Genomic DNA, 18706 nt, shown 5'->3' with positions numbered 1-18706 from the left:
TGGGCAATGTCCACCTCAGGTGTGTGGTGGGCAATGTCCACCTCACGTGTATGATTGGTGTGGTGGACAATGTCCACCTCAGGTGTATAAAGGGCAGTGTCCACCTCAGGTGTGTGATGGGAAGTGTCTACCTCAGGTGTGTGCATGGCATGTTGGGCAGTGTTCACCTCAGGTGTATAAAGGGCAGTGTCCACCCCAGGTGTGTTTGGTGTGGTGGGCAGCGTCCACCTCAGGTGTGTGATGGGCAATGTCCACCTCAGGTGTGTGATGGGCAATGTCCACCTCAGGTGTGTCCCCAGCCAGTCCCACCCTGCTGGGGCCCTCCTGCCTGTCCTGCTGGGGCAGGACACATCTTCCATCTGCTGGGAAGATCTTCCTTGCTTGTGCCTTGGGTGTGCCCTCCCCATTCTAAGGAGTCTGGGACCAGGACATGGCTGATGGATGACCAAAACCAGCCTGATTTTGGTTTTCAGGCCCGTTTCCTTCTCTGCACACCTGGAATTGCTGGCTGTGCACTTTTGTCTGCTGCTTGCTCACCTGGTGAGCCCAAATGCTGCCACTTTCTGTGATCCCTCTTGCTCCCCTGCAGCAACGTGGCCGTTTCCAGCCTGATCCCTGTCAGCGTGGACACGGTGGCTGTTGGCCTGGTGTCCAGCGTGGTGGTTTACCCTCTCTACCTGGTCATTTTATTCCTCTTCCGGATGGCTCGTGGCAAGGTAAGGAGGAGGGGGATGGTTGCAGGCTGCTCAGGTGGGTGGGAGGCCACCAGGTTTGCTTTTGGGAGGCAGAATTCTGCCTTTCCTGGGACCTCACTCCTCCAGCTGGGCTCGGCACTTGTCCAGTTGTGCTGCACCAGGGCCAGACCCTTCTCTGCCCTGCTCCCTGAGCTCAGATCACTGCTGGCCTCTGTCGGTGCCCAGGCACCACAAGGCAGAATTTAGAAGCTGTTCAGGCACTTCCTCCCTCAGGATTTCAGCGTCTGACAGGCACCCAGATGCAGGAGCCCAGGAGCTGCTCAGTGGAGCCTCTCTGATGCCTGCCCTGGGCAAAGCTCAGCTGGCTGAGCAGAGCTGTGCTGAGGCAGCTGAGCAGGGATTAGCTGGGGATTTACCGACTAGTTAAGCACAATTAGCAGCCCCATTAAGTATTGCAGCCAGCTGCTTGGGCACTGATGAGCAGCAAATGTGGCTGATGCTGCTGAGAGCACACAGGAAAAGCTTTCAGACTTGTAGCTGGGACAGCCTGGGTGGCCTTGATTGTGGCACGTGTGGCTACAGGTGTCTGGGAGGCAGAGGATGGTGGGCATGTGGCTGCCTCAGTGGCAGTGTCACCTCTGTCCCTCCTGTGTGCCCTGCAGGTCTCCATCAGCCACACCATGACTCACTCAGACCAGCAGTCCCTGGAGATCGACAACTACCTGGACTCCTCCATCCTTGACAGCTCCTTCCCCACCTTCCCCGGGCTGCAGGCAGAGGTAAGTGCATCCCTCCCTGCAGCTGGGCAGGCTCCTGGAGGTGTGAGCCCAGGGCTGGGAGCAGCTCGGTGGCTCCTGGAGCTCCCAGCCACTGCTCTGACCAGCACAAACCTGTGTCGTGCTCCTGAAACTGCCCTGTTCCCCGCAGGCCTTCTCTGAGCAAACCAAAACAGATCTGTTCCTGGAGGACTCCAAGAGGTGAGATGGAGCAAGCAGGACTTCAGTCTGTGCTTTGCTGGGCTGGGCTTGGCTGCCACACTTGTTTCCCTCTTCAGTTCTGAGAGGAATAGCAGATTTGTCTTTACAAACAAGCTGGGGGTCTGCTGGTAGATAAAACTAGCACCGAGAGATGAAAGAAACAATGGGGAGGATTCCACTGATGGATGAATGATAAAAATTATTTGCTTTTACAAATAAACTTTAGGGTTGCTGATAAATTAAATTGGACACTGAAAGATGAAAGAAACAACGAGGAAAACCCCTAAATTCCATAATAATTTAAAATTACAAGGGAGGGTTATACATTTGAGTGAAATCTTTGGTATCGGGCATTTTGGGAAGTCTGAACCTGTCAAGTACCTCAGCCATGGGGAAAGAGAGGGAAATGTGGGAAATTGGGATAAAAAGGAGGCTGCATCCTCCAAAACTTTTGAGAGACCCCAGGGTCATGCCCCTTGGGCCTCTCCCTTTATTCAGATAAAGTAAAAGGACTCCTCTATCTCCTTTTTGGACATAAACCTCTGATGTCTGTGGATAAACTTTCCCGACAGTTCCTTTTCTTGTGCTCCCCCGGTTCCTGACCGCCCCCGTTGCCCTTTTCCCACAGCCTGGTGCCGTGGCCCTCCAGCGAGGCCCTGCTCAGCTGGCCAGACCTGCTGAGTGACCCCTCCATCATGGACAACACCATCCAGAAGCTGAAGAGAGGCCGGGCCAGCCGCCACCTGGGGCTGGAGGCCCCGCTGGCCGCCGAGGAGGACACCTTGTCCCTCGGGATTCACCAGGGACAGCCCCGCTACTTCTCGGCCTCAGGTGAGCCCTGGGGCAGCAGAGCTGCTGCCATCAGCACTGGCTGCGCTCTGGAGGGCAGGGGAGGGGGGTTGTGTCTGCTCAGGGGGGGTTTTAGTCTGGAAAACCTGAAATCCTGGTGGGCATCAGACTGAGGTGGGCGGTCGCACGGTGCCAGCAGGCTGGGAGCCAGGAGAGGCGTGTTCCCATGGGAATGCTGCAAGCAACCAGCACTTCCTCACTGGTTTCAAAGCCACGGTGTGTCCCTGAGGATCTGGAGGTGGCTGGAGAAGGAGAACTTGGCTTTCTGAGCTCTATGCCCAACTCTGTGGCCAAGCTGGGATAGACAGGAGCTGGAGGCCAGGGAGCAGGGGAGGGCTGTCCCAGGGAGAAGGACATGGCTGTGACCCTTCTCCTCGTCCTCCTCCCCTGTCCCAGGAGGTGGCTGAGCCATGCCTGGGGTGGTGCTGGGAGCTGAGCTCCTGCCAACGCTGTCTGTGCTCTCTCTTTCCCAGATGAGGATCTGATCCGGCAGATCCTGGCAGATGGAGCCAGCGGCATCTCCCAGGACCTGGGGCCGTACGTGAGGGCAGAAACAGATCTGATCTCAGGCCTGTGAGTGTTTGGGGGCCAGAGCCTCCCACCCCCTGCCCTCGCACCCAGCGGAGCTGAGCTGGCTTTGGGATGCTTTCCAGGGTCACTGTCCCTGCTGCCATGACTCCTGCAGCCTCCACAGCTCCAGGAGGGCACTGCCACCCTTCCAAGGAGCCACCTGGAACCTCCTCTAAAGCCACAGCTGTGTCTCCAGCAGTTTTGGACTGTGGGCAAAGTAGTGGATGAGCGTTCCCTTCCTGGCACTGATGGGAGGGAGAAGGGGATTCTACCCAAATCTCTGTAGGGTTACCAAGGCCAGGACACCCTGCTGGGCACCCTGAGCACCACTCCCAGGGCTGGCAGCCCACCAGCCACTGCAGAGTGGCAGGCCAAGGGAAGGGAGGGATTCTCAGGCCCTGTCCATGAGACACAGAGCAGTGTCTGTACCCTGGGGACGTGTGTGATGTTCCAGCACAGCCCCCTTGGTGCCAGCCTGCTCAGCACAGAGCCAGTAGTGGCACAGCTCTCAGCAGGCTCCCCCTGTGCCCAGCAGGTCCAGCGTGTTCGGGGAGAAGGTGGAGACTGTCATGATGCAGAGGCTGAACGACAAAGGGCAGAGCGTGGCACCTCCTCCCAGGGAAGTCAGCAGATCAGCCAAGTCCACCTGGACAGGTACCAGGGCTGTGCCCCCGGGCTGTGCGGGCACAGGGCCCATCCACACTACAGCACTTGGAGGCACAGTGGGGTAAATCGGAAATAAAACGGAAGAGGAGCTTTAGGAAGGGCTGCTCCCTGCCTGGGATATCACTGCTCCTGCCAGCTTCTCTTGGAGCTGGATCTCAGCAAGCCCTGGGCCAGCACTTGTGCTGTGACAGTCCCTGCAGTGTCCCCTGGGGAGGCTCTGCTCCCTCCTCCCCCAGTTGCCCTGCAGCCACCAGAGGTAGAAATGTGTGGGATGATCCCTCCAAACTCATCCAGGGCTGGTGGTGGGCTCTCTGCTGGGGTGAGTGCTGAGCCCAGCCCTTCCTGTGTCCACGGGGCCCTTTGCAGTGGTGCTCACACTGCTCTCCCTCCTGCTCCTGCTGCTCCCAGTTGCAGACCAGACGTTCAGGAAGCGCCTGCTGCCGCCCTGGTGCTCCCTCCTGGCTCACGGCATCAGCCTCCTGCTCTTGGCCACCGCCGCCGGCGTCTCCGTGTGGATTGGGGTGGGCTTCTCCTCCAGCGTGGCCCTCATGTGGCTCATCTCAGGGATTTTCAGTTTTCTGGCATCGTTCCTGCTCTGGGAGCCCCTGAAGGTGAGCGTGGCACGAGTGCAGTCGCCCAGACCTGCATGTGCAATTAACTTGTCCAGCTGCTAATCACTGTCATGGAATTGTTAAGGGTGGAAAAGCCCTTTAAAATTATCAAATCCATCAGGCACCACCACCATGTTTACCCCTAAGCCATGTCCCCAAGTGCCACATCCATGTGGCTTTTGAACACTTCCAGGCGTGGTGGATCCACCACTGCCCTGGGCAGCCCCTTGCAGTGCTTGACAACGCCTTCCACAAAGAAATCAGGTCAGAGTGGACACTGTGCACTCAGTGGTCTCTCCCATCCCCTCAGGAAGGGCAGGATGTGGACACCAAAGGCAGGGCTGCTGGCAGGGCTGGTGGCACTTGGTTTTGAAGGTCCAGGCAGGAGCTGTGCTGTGCTGGCTGTGCCAAGGGGCCCACGGGAGCTGCTGCTGGAATGCTGAGGTGGCACAGCTCCCTGCAGGCTCAGCACTCTCACTGTGCCCCAGGTGCTGCTGGAAGCCCTCTATTTCTCCTTGGTTGCCAAGAGGCTGCACCCAGAGGAGGATGACACCTTGGTGGAGCAGCCCTGCGTGGAACACGTGTCCGAGAGGATCAGCAAGGTCCGGCCCCCGCAGGGATTTGCCCTCTTCCAGGCCAAGGAGGAGGCCAGGAAGGTCAAACTGCTGCACAGGATGCTCAAGGTGGGACATCTCCTGCTGCTGGTGCCCAGCGCTCAGACACATCTGAGTGTGGATCCTCCCAGTCCGGCTGGCATGCCCTGAGTGCTTGGCTCCAGCTCCTGCCTCAGTTTCTCAGCCTCTGGGCCTGATTCTGGTGCATGGCCATGGAAAGCACTGCTCTGCTGCAGGATTGGGATCCAGCCCTTCCATGCAATCTCATTTTTACTCTTTGCTTCCCAGAATTTCCTCATCTACATGATGTTCTTGCTGGTGGTCCTGCTGACCAACTACGGCGACGCGTCCCGCACCAGCCGGGCCTTCCTCCTGCAGAGCTCCATCAAACAGCAGCTGGGCAGCAACGACTTCCTGCTCATCAAGAGGTACCTGCCAGCCCCTGGGGGGTCAGGGGGCGTCTCTTGGGCTTGTGCTCCACAGTCTGTCCCGTAAAAGGTTCCTTGGTGCCCATGTGGAGCTGGACAAACAGCAGGTCCTGTTTGTCTCTGTGGTTCTGCTGCTCCCCTGGAGAGCAGAGGGGCCTCTGGGGATTGAGAGGTTTAATTTCTCTGAGGTTTAGTGGTTTCCCCAGTGGGAAGGGGCTCTGGGAGCTGATGTTGATCTTTCTGGAGCTGCTCTAAAGCACAAGAGTTCCTCTGTCTCCAGAATTTACAGCCACAAATTCTGGCCATGAACAGGGTCACTCACGAGAGCCAGAAATGCCATCTTGGCCATATCTGCCTTTCCTCGCTCTTCTCGTGGGTTTAGCTGGTTCAGTTTTCCCAGCTGATGTTCTGCACCCCTGGGAGCTCCCAGCAGCCCAGTCTGGCACTGGGGGTCGCTGGGCTGAGGGTGTGTCCCTGCAAAGCCCTGGGCTCTCCGTGCACATCCGCGTGCCTTGTTCGTGCCCCAAAGGCCCTGGAAGTTTGACTGGGCAATCTCACCCCTTCCCCCTGCAGGTCGGATCAGTTCTGGGTGTGGATGTCTCAGGTGTTCCTCCCTTACCTGTACAACAACGGCTCTGGCCAGGAGAGCCACAGCACCACGCTGGGCACAGCCCGGCTGCGCCAGCTGCGCCTGCGGGCAGGTAGGAGGGAGCAGGGAGGCCAGGGAGGGTGGCTTTGCTGGCACAGTGCGAGGTGACAGCCCTGGAGGGCTGAAATGGGCACCTCTGGGTGCAGCTGGGGCTCAGGGGAGGCAGCACAGCTTGGGGAGGCAGTGGCTCTGCTCTGCAGAGATGAACTGGGGCAGTGGATGGTGGAATCCTGGAATGGTTTGGGCTGGGATGGACCTTAAAGTCTATCCAGGGACATCTTCCACTTCCTGCCTTGGACACTTGCAGGGATCCAGGGGCAGCCACAGCTTCTCTGAGTGCCAGGGCCTCCCCACCCTCCCAGGGAAGATTCCTTCCCAATATCCCATCTAGCCCTGCCCTCTGGCAGTTTGAAGCCAGTGATGTATCCAGGGACCAGAGTGCAGGTCCCCAGTTTCCCAATTGGGATGTCTCTGTTCTCTCCACTTGTACCCACCTAATCCACTCTGACCTGAGGCATGGATATATCATGACTCCTAAATTGGACAGCTGTTTTTATAAATGATATCCATCCTGTTCTGAATCCCTGACTTGTGCATGCCCATTCCCTCACCCCCGTGCACTGGTGGGGATGGGGTTGGAGGGGTTGGGAGGGAAGGTGAGCGCTGTGCTGGGCTCACAGCGTGGTCTCATTGCAGCTGAGTGCCAGCAGAGTGCCCAGGACATCCTGCAGGGCATGGGCAGTGCCCAGAGGAGCTGCACTGACCAGCACAGCTTTGCCACTGCTGACTATGGAGTGGGCTGGGAGAGCACAGCCGGGAATGGAACGGCGGCGTGGGCGCACTCAGCACCCGACCTGGCGGGGTAAGGGCTGTCCTGCCTGCCCCCACCCCTGCTCCCACCCCTGCTCCTCCTCCAGGGACCCTTACAGACCTCTCCAAGGTCTTTACAGGTGCCCTGGGTTGTTCTCAGCCCTCACTTCAGCCCCTGAGCCTGGCAAAGGGGGGATGGACACACAAATTCCGAATGGCCTGAACAGCAGCATTGTGCTGTTCTGGGGGCCCAGGGGCAGGGGGTTCAACTCTGCTCCTTCCAGGGCACAGACAGGGCAGGGGAACCCAGCAGCCCAGATTTCTGCTCAAGGGGGTGACAGGAGGTTGTCCTGCACCCTGGGCAGGACATAAATCACCCTTGGTTTCTTCTCTGTTTGTCCCCAGAGGCATCATCTCCATGCAAGTGTGGGCTTGGGGCTGTTCTGAGGTTGGGAGGACTGAGGTGGATCAATGCACCCCTGTAATCTATCTTGTGCAGTAAATCCTGAGGGGCAGGATCTGCATCTGCACACTAGAGCAGCCAGTGTCCTTCAGCCTCACCCACGGCTCCTCTTCCTCTGCAGGATCTGGTACTGGGGCTACATCTCCTTCTACGACAGCAGTGGCTATGTGCAGGAGCTGGGCCCTTCCCTGGAGCAGAGCCGGGCTCAGCTGGAGTTCCTGCAGCAGCACACGTGGATCGACAACATGTGAGTGTGGCAGGGCCACAGGGGTGTCCTGCTGTCACCTCGGGGTGCTGCTGGAGTGTCCCAGGGGCGCAGGATCCATGTCCCACCCAAGAGTGGCCCCAGAGCCGGTGTTGTCCCAGCCCCTGAGCTGCTGCTGTCCCTCTGCAGGAGCCGGGCAGTGTTTGTGGAGCTGCTGCAGTACAACCCCAGCGTGGACCTGCACGTGGCCCTCACCCTGCGCCTGGAGTTCCCTGGGGCCGGCCAGGCCATCGCCGCTGTCACCGTCAGCCCCTTCCCCCTGCTGCGGCTCAGCGGGGGCGTCACCCTGCAGCTCCTCATGATGGTCAGTGTGGGGCCCCCCCTGCACCCCGTGCTCTCTGCGTGGGGGCTCTGGGGACCCTCACCCAGCCTGGTCACTGGCACTCGAGCTGCTCTGCCTGAGGCCACTTGTCCCGACGTCTGTCGCCCTGCCTGGGTGTGGTGTCAGCAGAGCCCTCATCCCCTGGGTGCTGCCACCCTGCCACAGGGGCACTGGGTGTGGGCACTGGGGGCCTTCAGGAGGGTCTGGGGTGCTGGATGGGCGAGGAGGGCAGGGCAGGATGTGCCGTGGTGGAACTTGGCCTGGTCTGGGGGGATTTTGCTGTCCTGGGGCTCCCCAGTGCAGCACAGCAGTCAGGGCTTGTCCTCCCATCTCTTGGTGACTTCTCCATTCCTCCTCTGCTGGTAGTGTCTCCATAACCTCTCCTGTGACCTCTGTGTTCCTCCCCCAGGTGTTCCTCATGCTGTTTGTGGTTTACTTTGTGGTGTCGGAGTCTCTGGCCATCAAGAAGGAAGGCAGAGCCTACTTCACCCTGTGGGGCAACTACAGCCAGTGGGTTTTCATCCTGCTCACCACGTGCACCGTGCTTGTGCACCTCAGCCAGGCCACCCTGGCTGACCAGCAGTGGCTCAGGTACCTCAGCAACCGCAGGGGCTTCACCAACTTCTACCAGGTGGCCTTCCTGAGCTCCGTCTTCAGCAGCCTGGCCGCGTCCCTCCTCTTCCTCCTGACCGTGCAGGTACAGGGGGAGCAGCACGTGGGTGCTGGGTGCCTTGGCCCCGCTGTGCTTGTCAGCCCTGCACAGCCCTGCCAGGGGAGGGGGTGGCAGGGAGGCCACGTGTGTCTCTGCTGGGCACTCGGGGTCTCTGAGGCCTCTGGGCCCTCAATTCCCTTGGGAATTCAGCCAAGTGTGGCTGATGGGATGGTTCTGTCTGTCTGCAGGCAACCTGCAGGCTGGGGTGTGTGTGCTCTGCTGGGGTTTGGGTGTCTCACGTATCTGAGACCCTTCCTGGGCTGGGGGTGTGTCTGTAACTCCCTCCTCTCCCCTCCCAGGCTGCCCAGCAGCTGCGCTTTGTCCGGCAGTGGTCAGTGTTTGGAAAGACCTTCCAGAAATCCGTGAAGGAGCTGATGGCTGCAGGGGTGGCCTTCGCCCTCCTCCTCCTGGCCTACGCCCAGCTCGGCTTCCTGGTAACCACCCCGTCCCCCTCCCTCACAGAGGGGCTGCTGGTGGTCCTGCTGCCCCTTCTCCCTCACCCTGGCATGACATGAGCAAAGCCCCTGGGTCCCCTGGGCACTCTGTGCCCACCCTGCCACCGGCACCTCTGGCCAGGATCTGTCCCTGTCCCAGCCCGTTGGTGGGCCACCCCTCTGGGCCCGTGTGGGAGGGGGTGTTGAAGGTCAGGGGAATGTTTTGCTGCTGCTCCCTTCTCACACATCTCCTGTCCCTCCGCAGCTCTTCTCCTCCTCCTCCGAGTCCTTCCGCAGCGTGGGCAGCAGCCTCCTGCTGCTGCTGGCCCTTCTGCGGGGCAGCGCCAGCCTCCGGCCCTGCCTGCCCGAGGCCTCGGGGCTCTGCTGCCTCTTCTGCACCTCCTACGTGGTGCTGGAGGTGTGGATCGTGCTGCGGCTGCTGGCGGCGGTGCTGATCCACAGCTACCGCGAGATGCACTTCGAGCTCTACCGGCCTGCCTTCGAGCCCCAGGACTACGAGATGGTCGAGCTGTTCGTGCGCAGGCTCAAGATGTGGATGGGCTTCAGCAAAGCCAAGGAGGTGAGGCCAGCCTGGGTGAGGCCGGCCTGGGGGCTCTGTGGAGAAGGGGCCGGGTGGCACAGAGCAGCATCCGCCATCCTTAGCCTTTCCCTGCCTCTGGCTGCTTCCTGCAGCTGGGTTCCTCTGGTAGGTGAGGGCTCGGAGCAGTGGCCAACCCTGGGGGCCCGAGAGATGGGGCCCAGCTGATGTACAGGCATCAGCTGCCCATTCTCAGCCCCACGTGGCTGTATCTGGGATCCAGCCCATGCCTGTCATGCCAGGAAGGGCTGGGAGCAGCCTGGAGCTGTCTGGAGTGTTCCCCATTCCCAGCTCCTGCCCTAACCCTGCCCCTCTCTCCTCTTCCCTCCCAGTTCCGGCACAAGGTGAGGTTCGAGGGGATGGAGCCGTTGCCCTCCCGAGACTCCAGCGACTCCAAGTCCTTCCGCGGCGCCACTCCCAGCGCTGCCTCCGACAGCTCCAGGACCTCCACGTCCTCCAGCCAGCTGGACGGGCTGAGCCTGGTGCTGAGCGCCCGCGACAGCCTGGAGGTGGACGCTGACATCCAGCGCCTCCTCTCGCTCTTCGAGATGCTGCTGGCGCAGTTCGACCGCGTCAACCAGGTGACGGAGGACGTGTCCCGCATCGAACACCTGCTGGAGTTCTCCCGCAGCCGCCGTGCCCGCAGGCGGCACCGCGGGCCCGAGGGGGGCTCGGAGCAGGGCCCGTCCCCGGAGGCGCCGGACACGGAGCCGCTGTCCCCGCGCTGTGCCGGGGCCGTGCCCGGCGGCCGGGGCGCGGTGCCCGGCCGGCTGCTGCGGGCCAGCCGCGGGGTCAGCGCGGCCGCGGGGACGCCGGGCAAGCCCTGCGCGGCCAGGAGGAAACGGCCCCTGCGGGCCAAGAACAGGGTGCACCCCACGGTCAAGTAACGGGGGTGCGGGAGCGATGCCCTGGCAGGGCGTTGTTGGGCGGGCTGTGCCCGCCCGGAGCTGCCGCGGCGGCTGGGCCGGCCGGGCACGGGGCTCTCCGGCCGCGCCGCTGGCACGGCCACCGGCCCTCCAGAAGCGGCCCCACGGAGCGTTCCAGGGGCAAAGATGGAAGGGGAGAAGGCCGAGCCTTTCCCCGGGGCACGAGCAGGTGCAGAGATCCCTGCTGGCTCACAGGGAGCGGCTGGGGGTGTTCAACGGCCCCGGCTGCAACCGGCCACAGGTGGGACTGGGCTGGGCACGGGGGGACAAAGCTCCCCCACTTCCCTGCTGGCTGTGCCGGATGGGAAAGGGAGAGGAGAGCTCCAGGCCTTGAAGTTTTGAACCAAGTCTTGGATTTTTGTCGACCAGACGCACTGTGGAGGAAAGCGACAGCTTTTGAGAAGGTATTTAACCCACCTTGTTTTTTAAGCATAAATAGATATATAGAGAAATGCTATCTACACCCAGAGCAGTTAATTTCCAGTATTGGCTACTTTTATCCTCCAGAAATTGGTACTATTATTTGTATTTAAAGAAATCCAATATTTAAAACAAAGGACATTGCAGCAAGCTGGGGACGAGAGACCCCTGGGCTGCCTCGGCCACCTCCCAGCGTGGGGTTCCTGAACTCCCAGCGTGGGGTTCCCAAACTCCCAGCGGGGGATTCCCAACTCCCAGCGTGGGGTTCCCAACGTGCTGGTGTCACTGCGGTCCCCACCCGTCCTGTCCCCCCGCCGTGGCCCCGGGGTGCAGGCGCCGCTGGCTGCTTGGCTTCTCTAACCCAAGGAATGTATTGCCCTAAGTATATGTATTTTTTTTTTGGTTTACTTGTTCCTATGTACTGCCCAGCACTTTAAACAAGGCTTTCCTCAGCTACCAGTGACACGTGCGAGCTAAGAATGGGATAATATATCACAAAAGCAGTATTTTGTTTGTTTAAGCCATGAACTGAAATGGGCAGGGAGCAGGGGAGCGCAGCCCCAGCTCAGGCAGCCGTGCCAGCACCTTCCCTGAGCACAAAGGAGGCAGGTGAAGCCCTGAGGGAGATTCTTTTGGGGTCCCTCCAGCTCTGCCAGCTGGGATTCACCATGTGCTGGGCTACAGCTGCTGGGCTACAGCTGGCCTGTGCCATGGGGCCCCCCAGATCACAGCCTGGGGGTGCCTGAAGCCCCCCCCAGGAGCTGCCTTCCCCTCCTCAGCCCCATTTCACCTTATGGCTATTGTAAGTAATTTATATGGGGTTTGTTTGGTTTTTAAATGTATATATTTTTGTATGTTTGCTATATTTTCATAGCATCGGTACCGTGTTTGAAACGTGTAGATAGGAGACAGAACACTATTGTCAGAGTTATTTAAAGGATGTATTAAGTGCTTCTTCCTGGGAATGTCCCGTGTATATAAGGATTGGGTGTCTGTGTGTGTGTGGTGCGTGTGCTCTCCTGGGCTGGCTCGGGGCAGTGACCACAGGTGGATGGGAAAAGCCCCCAGTGGGCTCCTCGGTGTGTTCCAGAACCTGCTCCATGCTTTGGACAGGTGAGAGGGTGGAAGGGAAGGCTGAGGGGGGCAGAGCTGCAGGGCAGGGGCCTTGGGTTCAGCAGCCTCTGGTGCTGGTGGGCCTGGAAGCACCTTCCCAGGGCAGGGAGACTTTTCCAGGCGGAGAGAGGAGGCTCCTAAAGCACTTCCATTGCTCCATCCCCTCCCGAGGCTGCCCCCAGCCCCCAGCTGTGATGGATACTTGTGAAGATTTCATTCCAGCATCCATGTGCTCCCTTGGCCATGTGAGTTGGGGACACTGGCTGCTCTGGGATGCCTCTGGGACAGGTCTAAGTTACCTTTGGAAAACTCAGGTGCTGTGCAAGACGGATGTTGTGGAAAGGTTGCAGAGGGATGAGGGCAGGAGAAGACAAGTGAGGTGGTGCTTGGTCAGCGTGGAGGTGTTGGAAGAACAGAGGGCACAGACAAGTGGAGTGCAGAGGGGAGAAATGCAATCCTGGTAACCAGGACGGGGGGAAGAGGGCAGGAGTGGGACAGGGAGGTGCCTGCAGCAGGCAGAACCAACAGCTGGAGGCTGAGCCCAGAGCTGGGACCAGGTGCTGGTAGCTCTGTGCTCAGAAATAAAACCCTGGTTTTCAATAGAAAACTATTTACCTTGGATTTTTTTGTTCCTTTACCTTTGCAGGCAGCACAGCACCAGGCTCAGCTCTGGCACATGTCCATGACTCCTTTTTGGTGACAGGGACAGTGCCAGTGCCACATTCCCAAAGCAAGGCAGTAAGAGGAGCAGTGGTGAGGTGTCCCAGAGAGCTGGGACGTCCCCAGGGCTGGAGTCCCTCCAGCTCCAAAGCTCCTTTCCCCACACACCTGCCCTGACACAACCCGGCTCACCTGTGTGGAGCACCAAGGGTGTAGATCCAGCCACCCCAAGGGCTCTGTGGGAATGTTCAGTGATTGAAATGTCCCAAACCAACCAAGCAGGTCTTGGAAGTCTCTTGAAGAGCCAAAAAGTGCAGTTCCTGATGGTCAGTTCTCAGCTCGAGTATCCTCAATAGAAGAGGTTGGGAGTAGGAGGGGCCAGCAGGACCCCAAATGTTTCTGAGCAGCCATTCCTAAGCTAAGGGGCAGCTGGAACAAAGATTCCCCCAAATCCCTCTGGATTTGTGTTCCCAAGTGCCTGTTCCTTGCCCCGTGTGCGTGTGTGAGTGTGACTGTGTGTGTGTGTGACTTTACCAAGTGCTCCTCCTGATCCCAGAGGAGCAGAAACAGGATCAGACAACTGCCCTACTTCCCTGAAGTACGGAGAGCAGCTCTGCCACCCACAGCTCCTTGCAAAGCCCAGCCCTGCGTGGTGGGCAGCCCCACAGCTCCCAGCACTCAGTTCTCAGTGCAGCAGCTCCTGTGCCAGCTCCAGCAGTGTCCCAGGCTCCCCTCCGTGTCCCAGCTAAGGCTCCTCTGCAGCCGGAGGGATTCAGTCATGGAGTTTCACCCTCACAGCAATAAACTTGACTCAAAGCCCATAAATCCCCCTGAATGTATATTTTTGTGTCTGTAGTCACTGAGAGATGGTGTCTTATTTATTGCCTTGAATCTCACAGTGATGTATCAGGATCAAGCTGCTTAAATGAAAAATGAGACCCCCATCCATTCGTTCCAAGGGAGAGGGAGGGACTTCTGTAAGTGCCTTATTTTTTCTATTTTTTTTTTTTTTTTTAAACAATGATTGTGACCAAAATGCCAACAGTTCCTGTCTGGTCAGCATTTCACTGCAAACAAAAATGGTGGATTTTGTAACTGTGGGGATGTTTCGTACAAAGTGACAAAGTCAAATAAACACTTGACTGCTAAAACCTGGCTCGGGTGCTTTTGTCCTGCTCCAGGTGCTCCTCTCCACCCCACCCTCATTCTCTCTGCATCCATAATTTTAATTAAGGACAAATTGTTAAAGTCCCCTCCCAGCACAGAGGGAATATCCCAGTCCAGGGACTGGAATACAGCCAGGAATCCGTGTCCAGCACTGGGAGGGGTGGCTCCAGGAGCAACACAGGTTGGGAAACTAAACCAGGACAGGAGGATTTATATTGAACTCTCCCATGACATGATCAGACAAATATTTTATTTCCTTTACGACTCATAAACACTCGAACACAACGGACACTTGGTGTTCCCACACACCTGCACAGGCGAGGGCTGTCCCTTTGTCCCCTCGCCTGTCCCTTCACAGTCCCACATTGTGCACATTGCACTTGTCTTCATCTCCCTGCTGGCAGCCTTTCCCAAAGCCACGCTCCCACTCACGGACCGAGCAGGAGATGAAGGTCTCACAGTATAGTCCAGCTTATGAGGTGCCTCCCAGTTGGGTGGTGTAGTGTCTGGTGCCCTCCTTGCCTCAGGATGGGCTGCAAGTCCCAGGCCAGCTGTGCCCACCTGCCCTGGAAGCTCCAACTGAACTGCTTCAGTCTCCCCTGAGACCCTCCCCATCAGGGAATAAGCAAAACTCGTGGGGACATGATGCCCCAAGACTTGTCAGCAGACAAAAAGGAATTTATCAGGTGCATGGGGAAGGGTGAGACACCCCAGCATTCCTGCAACCAGGGAAGTTCTGCAGATGGTCAAAATGAAGACAAACCTTGGGAACTTAGGCAGCATTTTGGAGCTGGAGAGAATCCAAATTAACTCTTTCCAGAGCTGGCAGCAGAATGAGTCAGAGCCTGAAGAGTCCAAGTGCTGACAGCTCCAAGGTTCAGGGAGAAGCTGGGATTCTGGGGTGCTCAGAAATAGCAACTGGATTTTCAATACTTCATATTTCATTCCCAATAAAGTCCTCAAAAATCCCACAATTCCTGTACCTTCACACAAGGATTTGCAGAGTATCATCCTTTGTCTGCTTCCACCAGGAGCTGGTGTGGAAGGAGTCCAAAGAAAGGTTCTGCAGGGAATTCCCCAACACAGAAGCTTTGAAACAGCTCAAATCTAACCAAACACAGTGGGTTGGTCCTCTGGGAGCTTCTGCTGGGAATCCAGTGTCATCCTCAGGGGCACCCAAAGCTCCTGGCAGGTTCTGTGCCAAGTCCACATGCAAGGAGCAGCCAGGCTGCGCCTCCCAATCCCCGTGTCCATGCAGCTGCAGGGATCAGCAGGCAGGGAACACAATTCCACAGCCTCAGTGTCCCAGCAGGGACACCCCGAGCCTGGCCCTACACAAACTCGGTGAAGTCGTCCACGGAGGAGATCAGCCTCTTCCTCTGCCCCGTCTCGTAGGTGGGAGGGGGGTCCTGGGGGATCTGGGGAGGGGGTTTGGTGGGGGCAGAGGGGTGCAGCTGCAGGGGGAGGCCAGGGCTCTGGTACTGTGTCTCTTCACGGAGCTGAAAGGCAACAGAAAGCAGGTGAGCTCCATTCTCTCCAAAATTCTTCCAAATCTTGGCAGGGCAGGTTACCAGGACAGTGGCAGTGCCACTCTGTGTCCAGGTATGAGACATCAGGAGGAATTTCCCCACGGAAAGGATGGTCAGGTACTGGAAGGGGCTGCCCAGGGAGTTTTGGAGTCCCCATCCCTGGAGATGTCCAAGGAATTCCTGGAGGTGGCAATCTCTGGGCTTGGGAACAAGGTAGGCATTGGACACAGGTTGGACTTGATGGGCTTGGAGAGTTTTTCCAGTATCAGTGATTCTGGGATTCCAGGCTTAAGCTTCCCACAGCCCTAACTGCCAGTGAAATTGTTTGACATTGCCACACTTGAACTGGATGATCCTTAAGGTCCAACCCAAACTGTGATTCTATGACCAGCTGGATTCTAAGCTCTGTACACACAGCCCCCCTCTCACTCAGCTGGTTCTGACAGCTGGTTTCACCTGCCTCAGCTGCAGCAAGCCTCAGCCAAGCCCAGTCCCACCCCTCAGAGCAGCTGCACTCACCCGGTGCCGCAGCCTCTTGATGTGGCGCAGCCTCGCGATCCATTTGGAGGGGTAGGTGTCCGTGGGGTTGGATCTGCTGTGGTGGACCTGGGAAGCCATCTGGGTTGGGAAGGGTGGGGAGAAGCAGGGAAAGAGAGGAGCCACATTAACACAACCACAACAGTAAAATAATCCAAATTTTCAGTGCAGGTTGACAGCAACTGCAATCCAGCTCTGAGTTAGGACTGCTCAGGTGCCAACTCTGGCTTCAAGGTCAAGTAGAAAAGTTGTTTCTTTGCTTTAGCAGGCCCTGCCTGTTTCCTTGGAAGAGGGTGATGGGCCAAGGCAGCAGCTGGAAGCTCAGGGAGCTGGGGGTACTCACGTTGGCATGCAGAGCCATCTGACGGGCCACGAAGGGCAGGTTCTTGTCAGAGATGATCTTGGCAACACTCGTGTCCACCAGACCCTCCATGTCTTTAATTTAAAGAATAAGAAAAAATTCTCATAAGACAGTTAAGAAGAAGCAAAAAGTTGCCAGTGATTAAATAGCTAAGTCAAATAAACCTGAGGCATTGTATCAACCAAGTCCCCACAAGCTCCACAGCTCCTGCTCTGACAGAACCTGCTTTGTAGGTCTGGCTCCCAAATTCTGGCTGCTCCATAAGGGTTTGGGGAGAGCCTGCTGGGCTCACATGAACCACGTGTGAGCCAGAAACACCTTTGGTAAAACCTGCACCAGCACTGCTGAGCCCTCCACAGCTGCTTGGGAATGTCCTCCAGCATTCCCAAGCAGCTGTTGGAGGGAGGGATCTGCTCTGCTGCTGGCACTGGGTCCTGAGCTTGAACAATCCAGAGAAGGTACATGAGCAGGGCAAACCCAGGTGTAACTGGGCAAACTGGTTCCAGAGAATTTCTCCTGGAAGTTTTAACTTTTAGAACACAAACCCCCAGCACATTCCCTGAGGAATTCCCACCTTTCCGGCACTGCAGCGTCACCAGGTTACAGTCGTAGTCCAGAGGGGTGATGATCACATGGACAAAATTGAACTGCCCCTAAGGAGAAGCCAATGAAAGAGTCAGAAACATTTCCCTGGCAGCACCGTGGTTTGAAAAAGCCATAAACACACACCAGTGAACCCACCACAGCCAACAGCTCCCCACCTCATCCCCACACAGTTTTTAGGGTAACACCCAAACACATGAAGGTTACAACCCTGTGCTCCTACTGTAAAACACCCACGAGGAAAATCCCCTACCTTTATTGTGCCCAGCTTAAAATCCTCTCCAGAATCATTGTAAACAATGGAAACAAAATCATTCCCCAGGTGCCTCTTCTTGTCACAGCGGTATTTATCCAAATCCTTTGTGGGCATCAGAGTGGCAATGTGGAAAATGGCTGGAGAGGGAACACAGAGATCCTTAGGCTGGGCTGGGAAAGCAGCAGTGGCCACATGCCAGTAATAAAAATACAAACTGTGCTCCCTCAATAGGTTTGTCCCCATTTGTGACAGCTGAATCCAGTCCCACCGGATGCTCCAGGACTCCTGGAGCTTGGAGTGAAGCAGCCAGTGGGAAGGACACAGCAGCATGGAGAGGAGACCCTGGGTTAGGGAGGAAAGACGCAAAAGAACTTAAAGCAGGACTTGCCCTAACTGAGGCTCTGCAGAGCCCCAGGTGGAACAGGACTCAATGTGATGAGCACAGAGCTGTGTGGAAAAATTTGGGAAGTTCATCATATCCTGCTAGATCCTGAATGATTTCTGCACTGCTTGGTGCTGCAGGAGCTGGGTGACACTGCAGTGACATGAGCCATGCCCACAGCTCTGAACTGCTCTTCAGAGAAACACAGCAATATTGACGCCACCCTCAGTGAACAGCTTTTACAGAAGCTGGGGACAGCAGCTAAATCTCCAAACCAAACCCTGCCAGCCTTTAAAAAGCTGGTAATTTCAAAGGTTTACAAAGCAGATCTTTTACACAGAGCAGACTGTTTTACAGAGCAAACCATTATAAAAATGATGCAATGTTTTCGTTAAGTAAGGCAGGTATGTTTTGGCCTGACCTTTACCACATGGCTTGCAGAGCTACCAGAGAGAACAGGAGGGGATCAGAGCCCAGGACATCACCTCCCTGGGAAGGAACGGTGTGGAAGAAAGGTGAGGAGACACAAACCATCCTTCCAGCTCACCTTGCATGATGTCATCATGCCAGCAGTAGGTGAACTGTCCATCCTCCCCACACACATCCAGGCCACCCAGGTAGATCTTGTCTGGCTGGCAGTCCTTGAGCTCGATGAGCTTGCCCAGGCCCGTGAGGAACTCGGTGTAGCGGTAGGAGCCGTGCTCGTTGGACAGGATGGCGATCTCGTTGTTGCTCTGGGACACAGGGACACGCCACATGTCACACTCAGTGCCAGCAGCACTGCACCAGCACCACAGACCCCTTCCTGGGATGAGGTGATTGCCCTCACAGAAGGGTTTCATGCAGGCGCTGATTTTCAGCACAGGAAATTAAGGAAAAGGCAGGCTGCTGTAGGAACAGGGAAAATCCCACAGCTGGAGAGGTTCCCAACATTACACATGGATCCCGGCCCCTGCACACACTCACCTGGCCCTCCCCAACGTAGAGCACTGCAATCTTGTGTGTGTCATAGGATGGGATCTGATCCAGGAGCTGCACTGACCTCTCAAACGTCTGCAACCAAAACAGGGACCCCATCAGAGCAGCCTG

General features: G+C 57.4%; 2 protein-coding genes across 7 annotated transcripts in view; one reads left to right on the top strand and one right to left on the bottom strand.

Moving 5' to 3' along the window:
* PKD1 (polycystin 1, transient receptor potential channel interacting) overlaps positions 1-13933 on the top strand; it is an 83019-nt gene extending 69086 nt beyond the window's left edge. Inside the window, exons 30-46 of the mRNA XM_077786913.1 lie at positions 590-716; positions 1358-1474; positions 1623-1672; positions 2301-2503; positions 2995-3094; positions 3627-3745; positions 4166-4368; positions 4857-5051; positions 5271-5410; positions 5984-6111; positions 6756-6921; positions 7454-7579; positions 7727-7901; positions 8329-8616; positions 8931-9065; positions 9331-9645; positions 9996-13933. Of these exons, the coding sequence (XP_077643039.1) occupies positions 590-716; positions 1358-1474; positions 1623-1672; positions 2301-2503; positions 2995-3094; positions 3627-3745; positions 4166-4368; positions 4857-5051; positions 5271-5410; positions 5984-6111; positions 6756-6921; positions 7454-7579; positions 7727-7901; positions 8329-8616; positions 8931-9065; positions 9331-9645; positions 9996-10550 (3142 nt within the window). The 3' untranslated portion in view covers positions 10551-13933. The remainder of the gene's footprint in view (positions 1-589; positions 717-1357; positions 1475-1622; positions 1673-2300; positions 2504-2994; positions 3095-3626; positions 3746-4165; positions 4369-4856; positions 5052-5270; positions 5411-5983; positions 6112-6755; positions 6922-7453; positions 7580-7726; positions 7902-8328; positions 8617-8930; positions 9066-9330; positions 9646-9995) is intronic.
* Positions 13934-14182: 249 nt separating this feature from the next.
* TSC2 (TSC complex subunit 2) overlaps positions 14183-18706 on the bottom strand; it is a 33433-nt gene continuing 28909 nt past the window's right edge. For all 6 annotated transcript variants that reach the window (XM_021548782.2, XM_077786915.1, XM_077786914.1 and 3 more), the window contains 7 exons: positions 18584-18670; positions 18165-18351; positions 17233-17372; positions 16951-17029; positions 16359-16450; positions 15998-16096; positions 14183-15448 (listed from right to left, as the gene is read on the bottom strand). In XM_021548782.2, the coding sequence (XP_021404457.1) occupies positions 15281-15448; positions 15998-16096; positions 16359-16450; positions 16951-17029; positions 17233-17372; positions 18165-18351; positions 18584-18670 (852 nt within the window). In that variant the 3' untranslated portion in view covers positions 14183-15280. The remainder of the gene's footprint in view (positions 15449-15997; positions 16097-16358; positions 16451-16950; positions 17030-17232; positions 17373-18164; positions 18352-18583; positions 18671-18706) is intronic.

The sequence above is a fragment of the Lonchura striata genome, chromosome 16 (genome assembly GCF_046129695.1).
Source record: "Lonchura striata isolate bLonStr1 chromosome 16, bLonStr1.mat, whole genome shotgun sequence".
NCBI classification, from domain to species: domain Eukaryota; kingdom Metazoa; phylum Chordata; class Aves; order Passeriformes; family Estrildidae; genus Lonchura; species Lonchura striata.
This window is presented reverse-complemented; position numbering and strand designations above follow the sequence as displayed.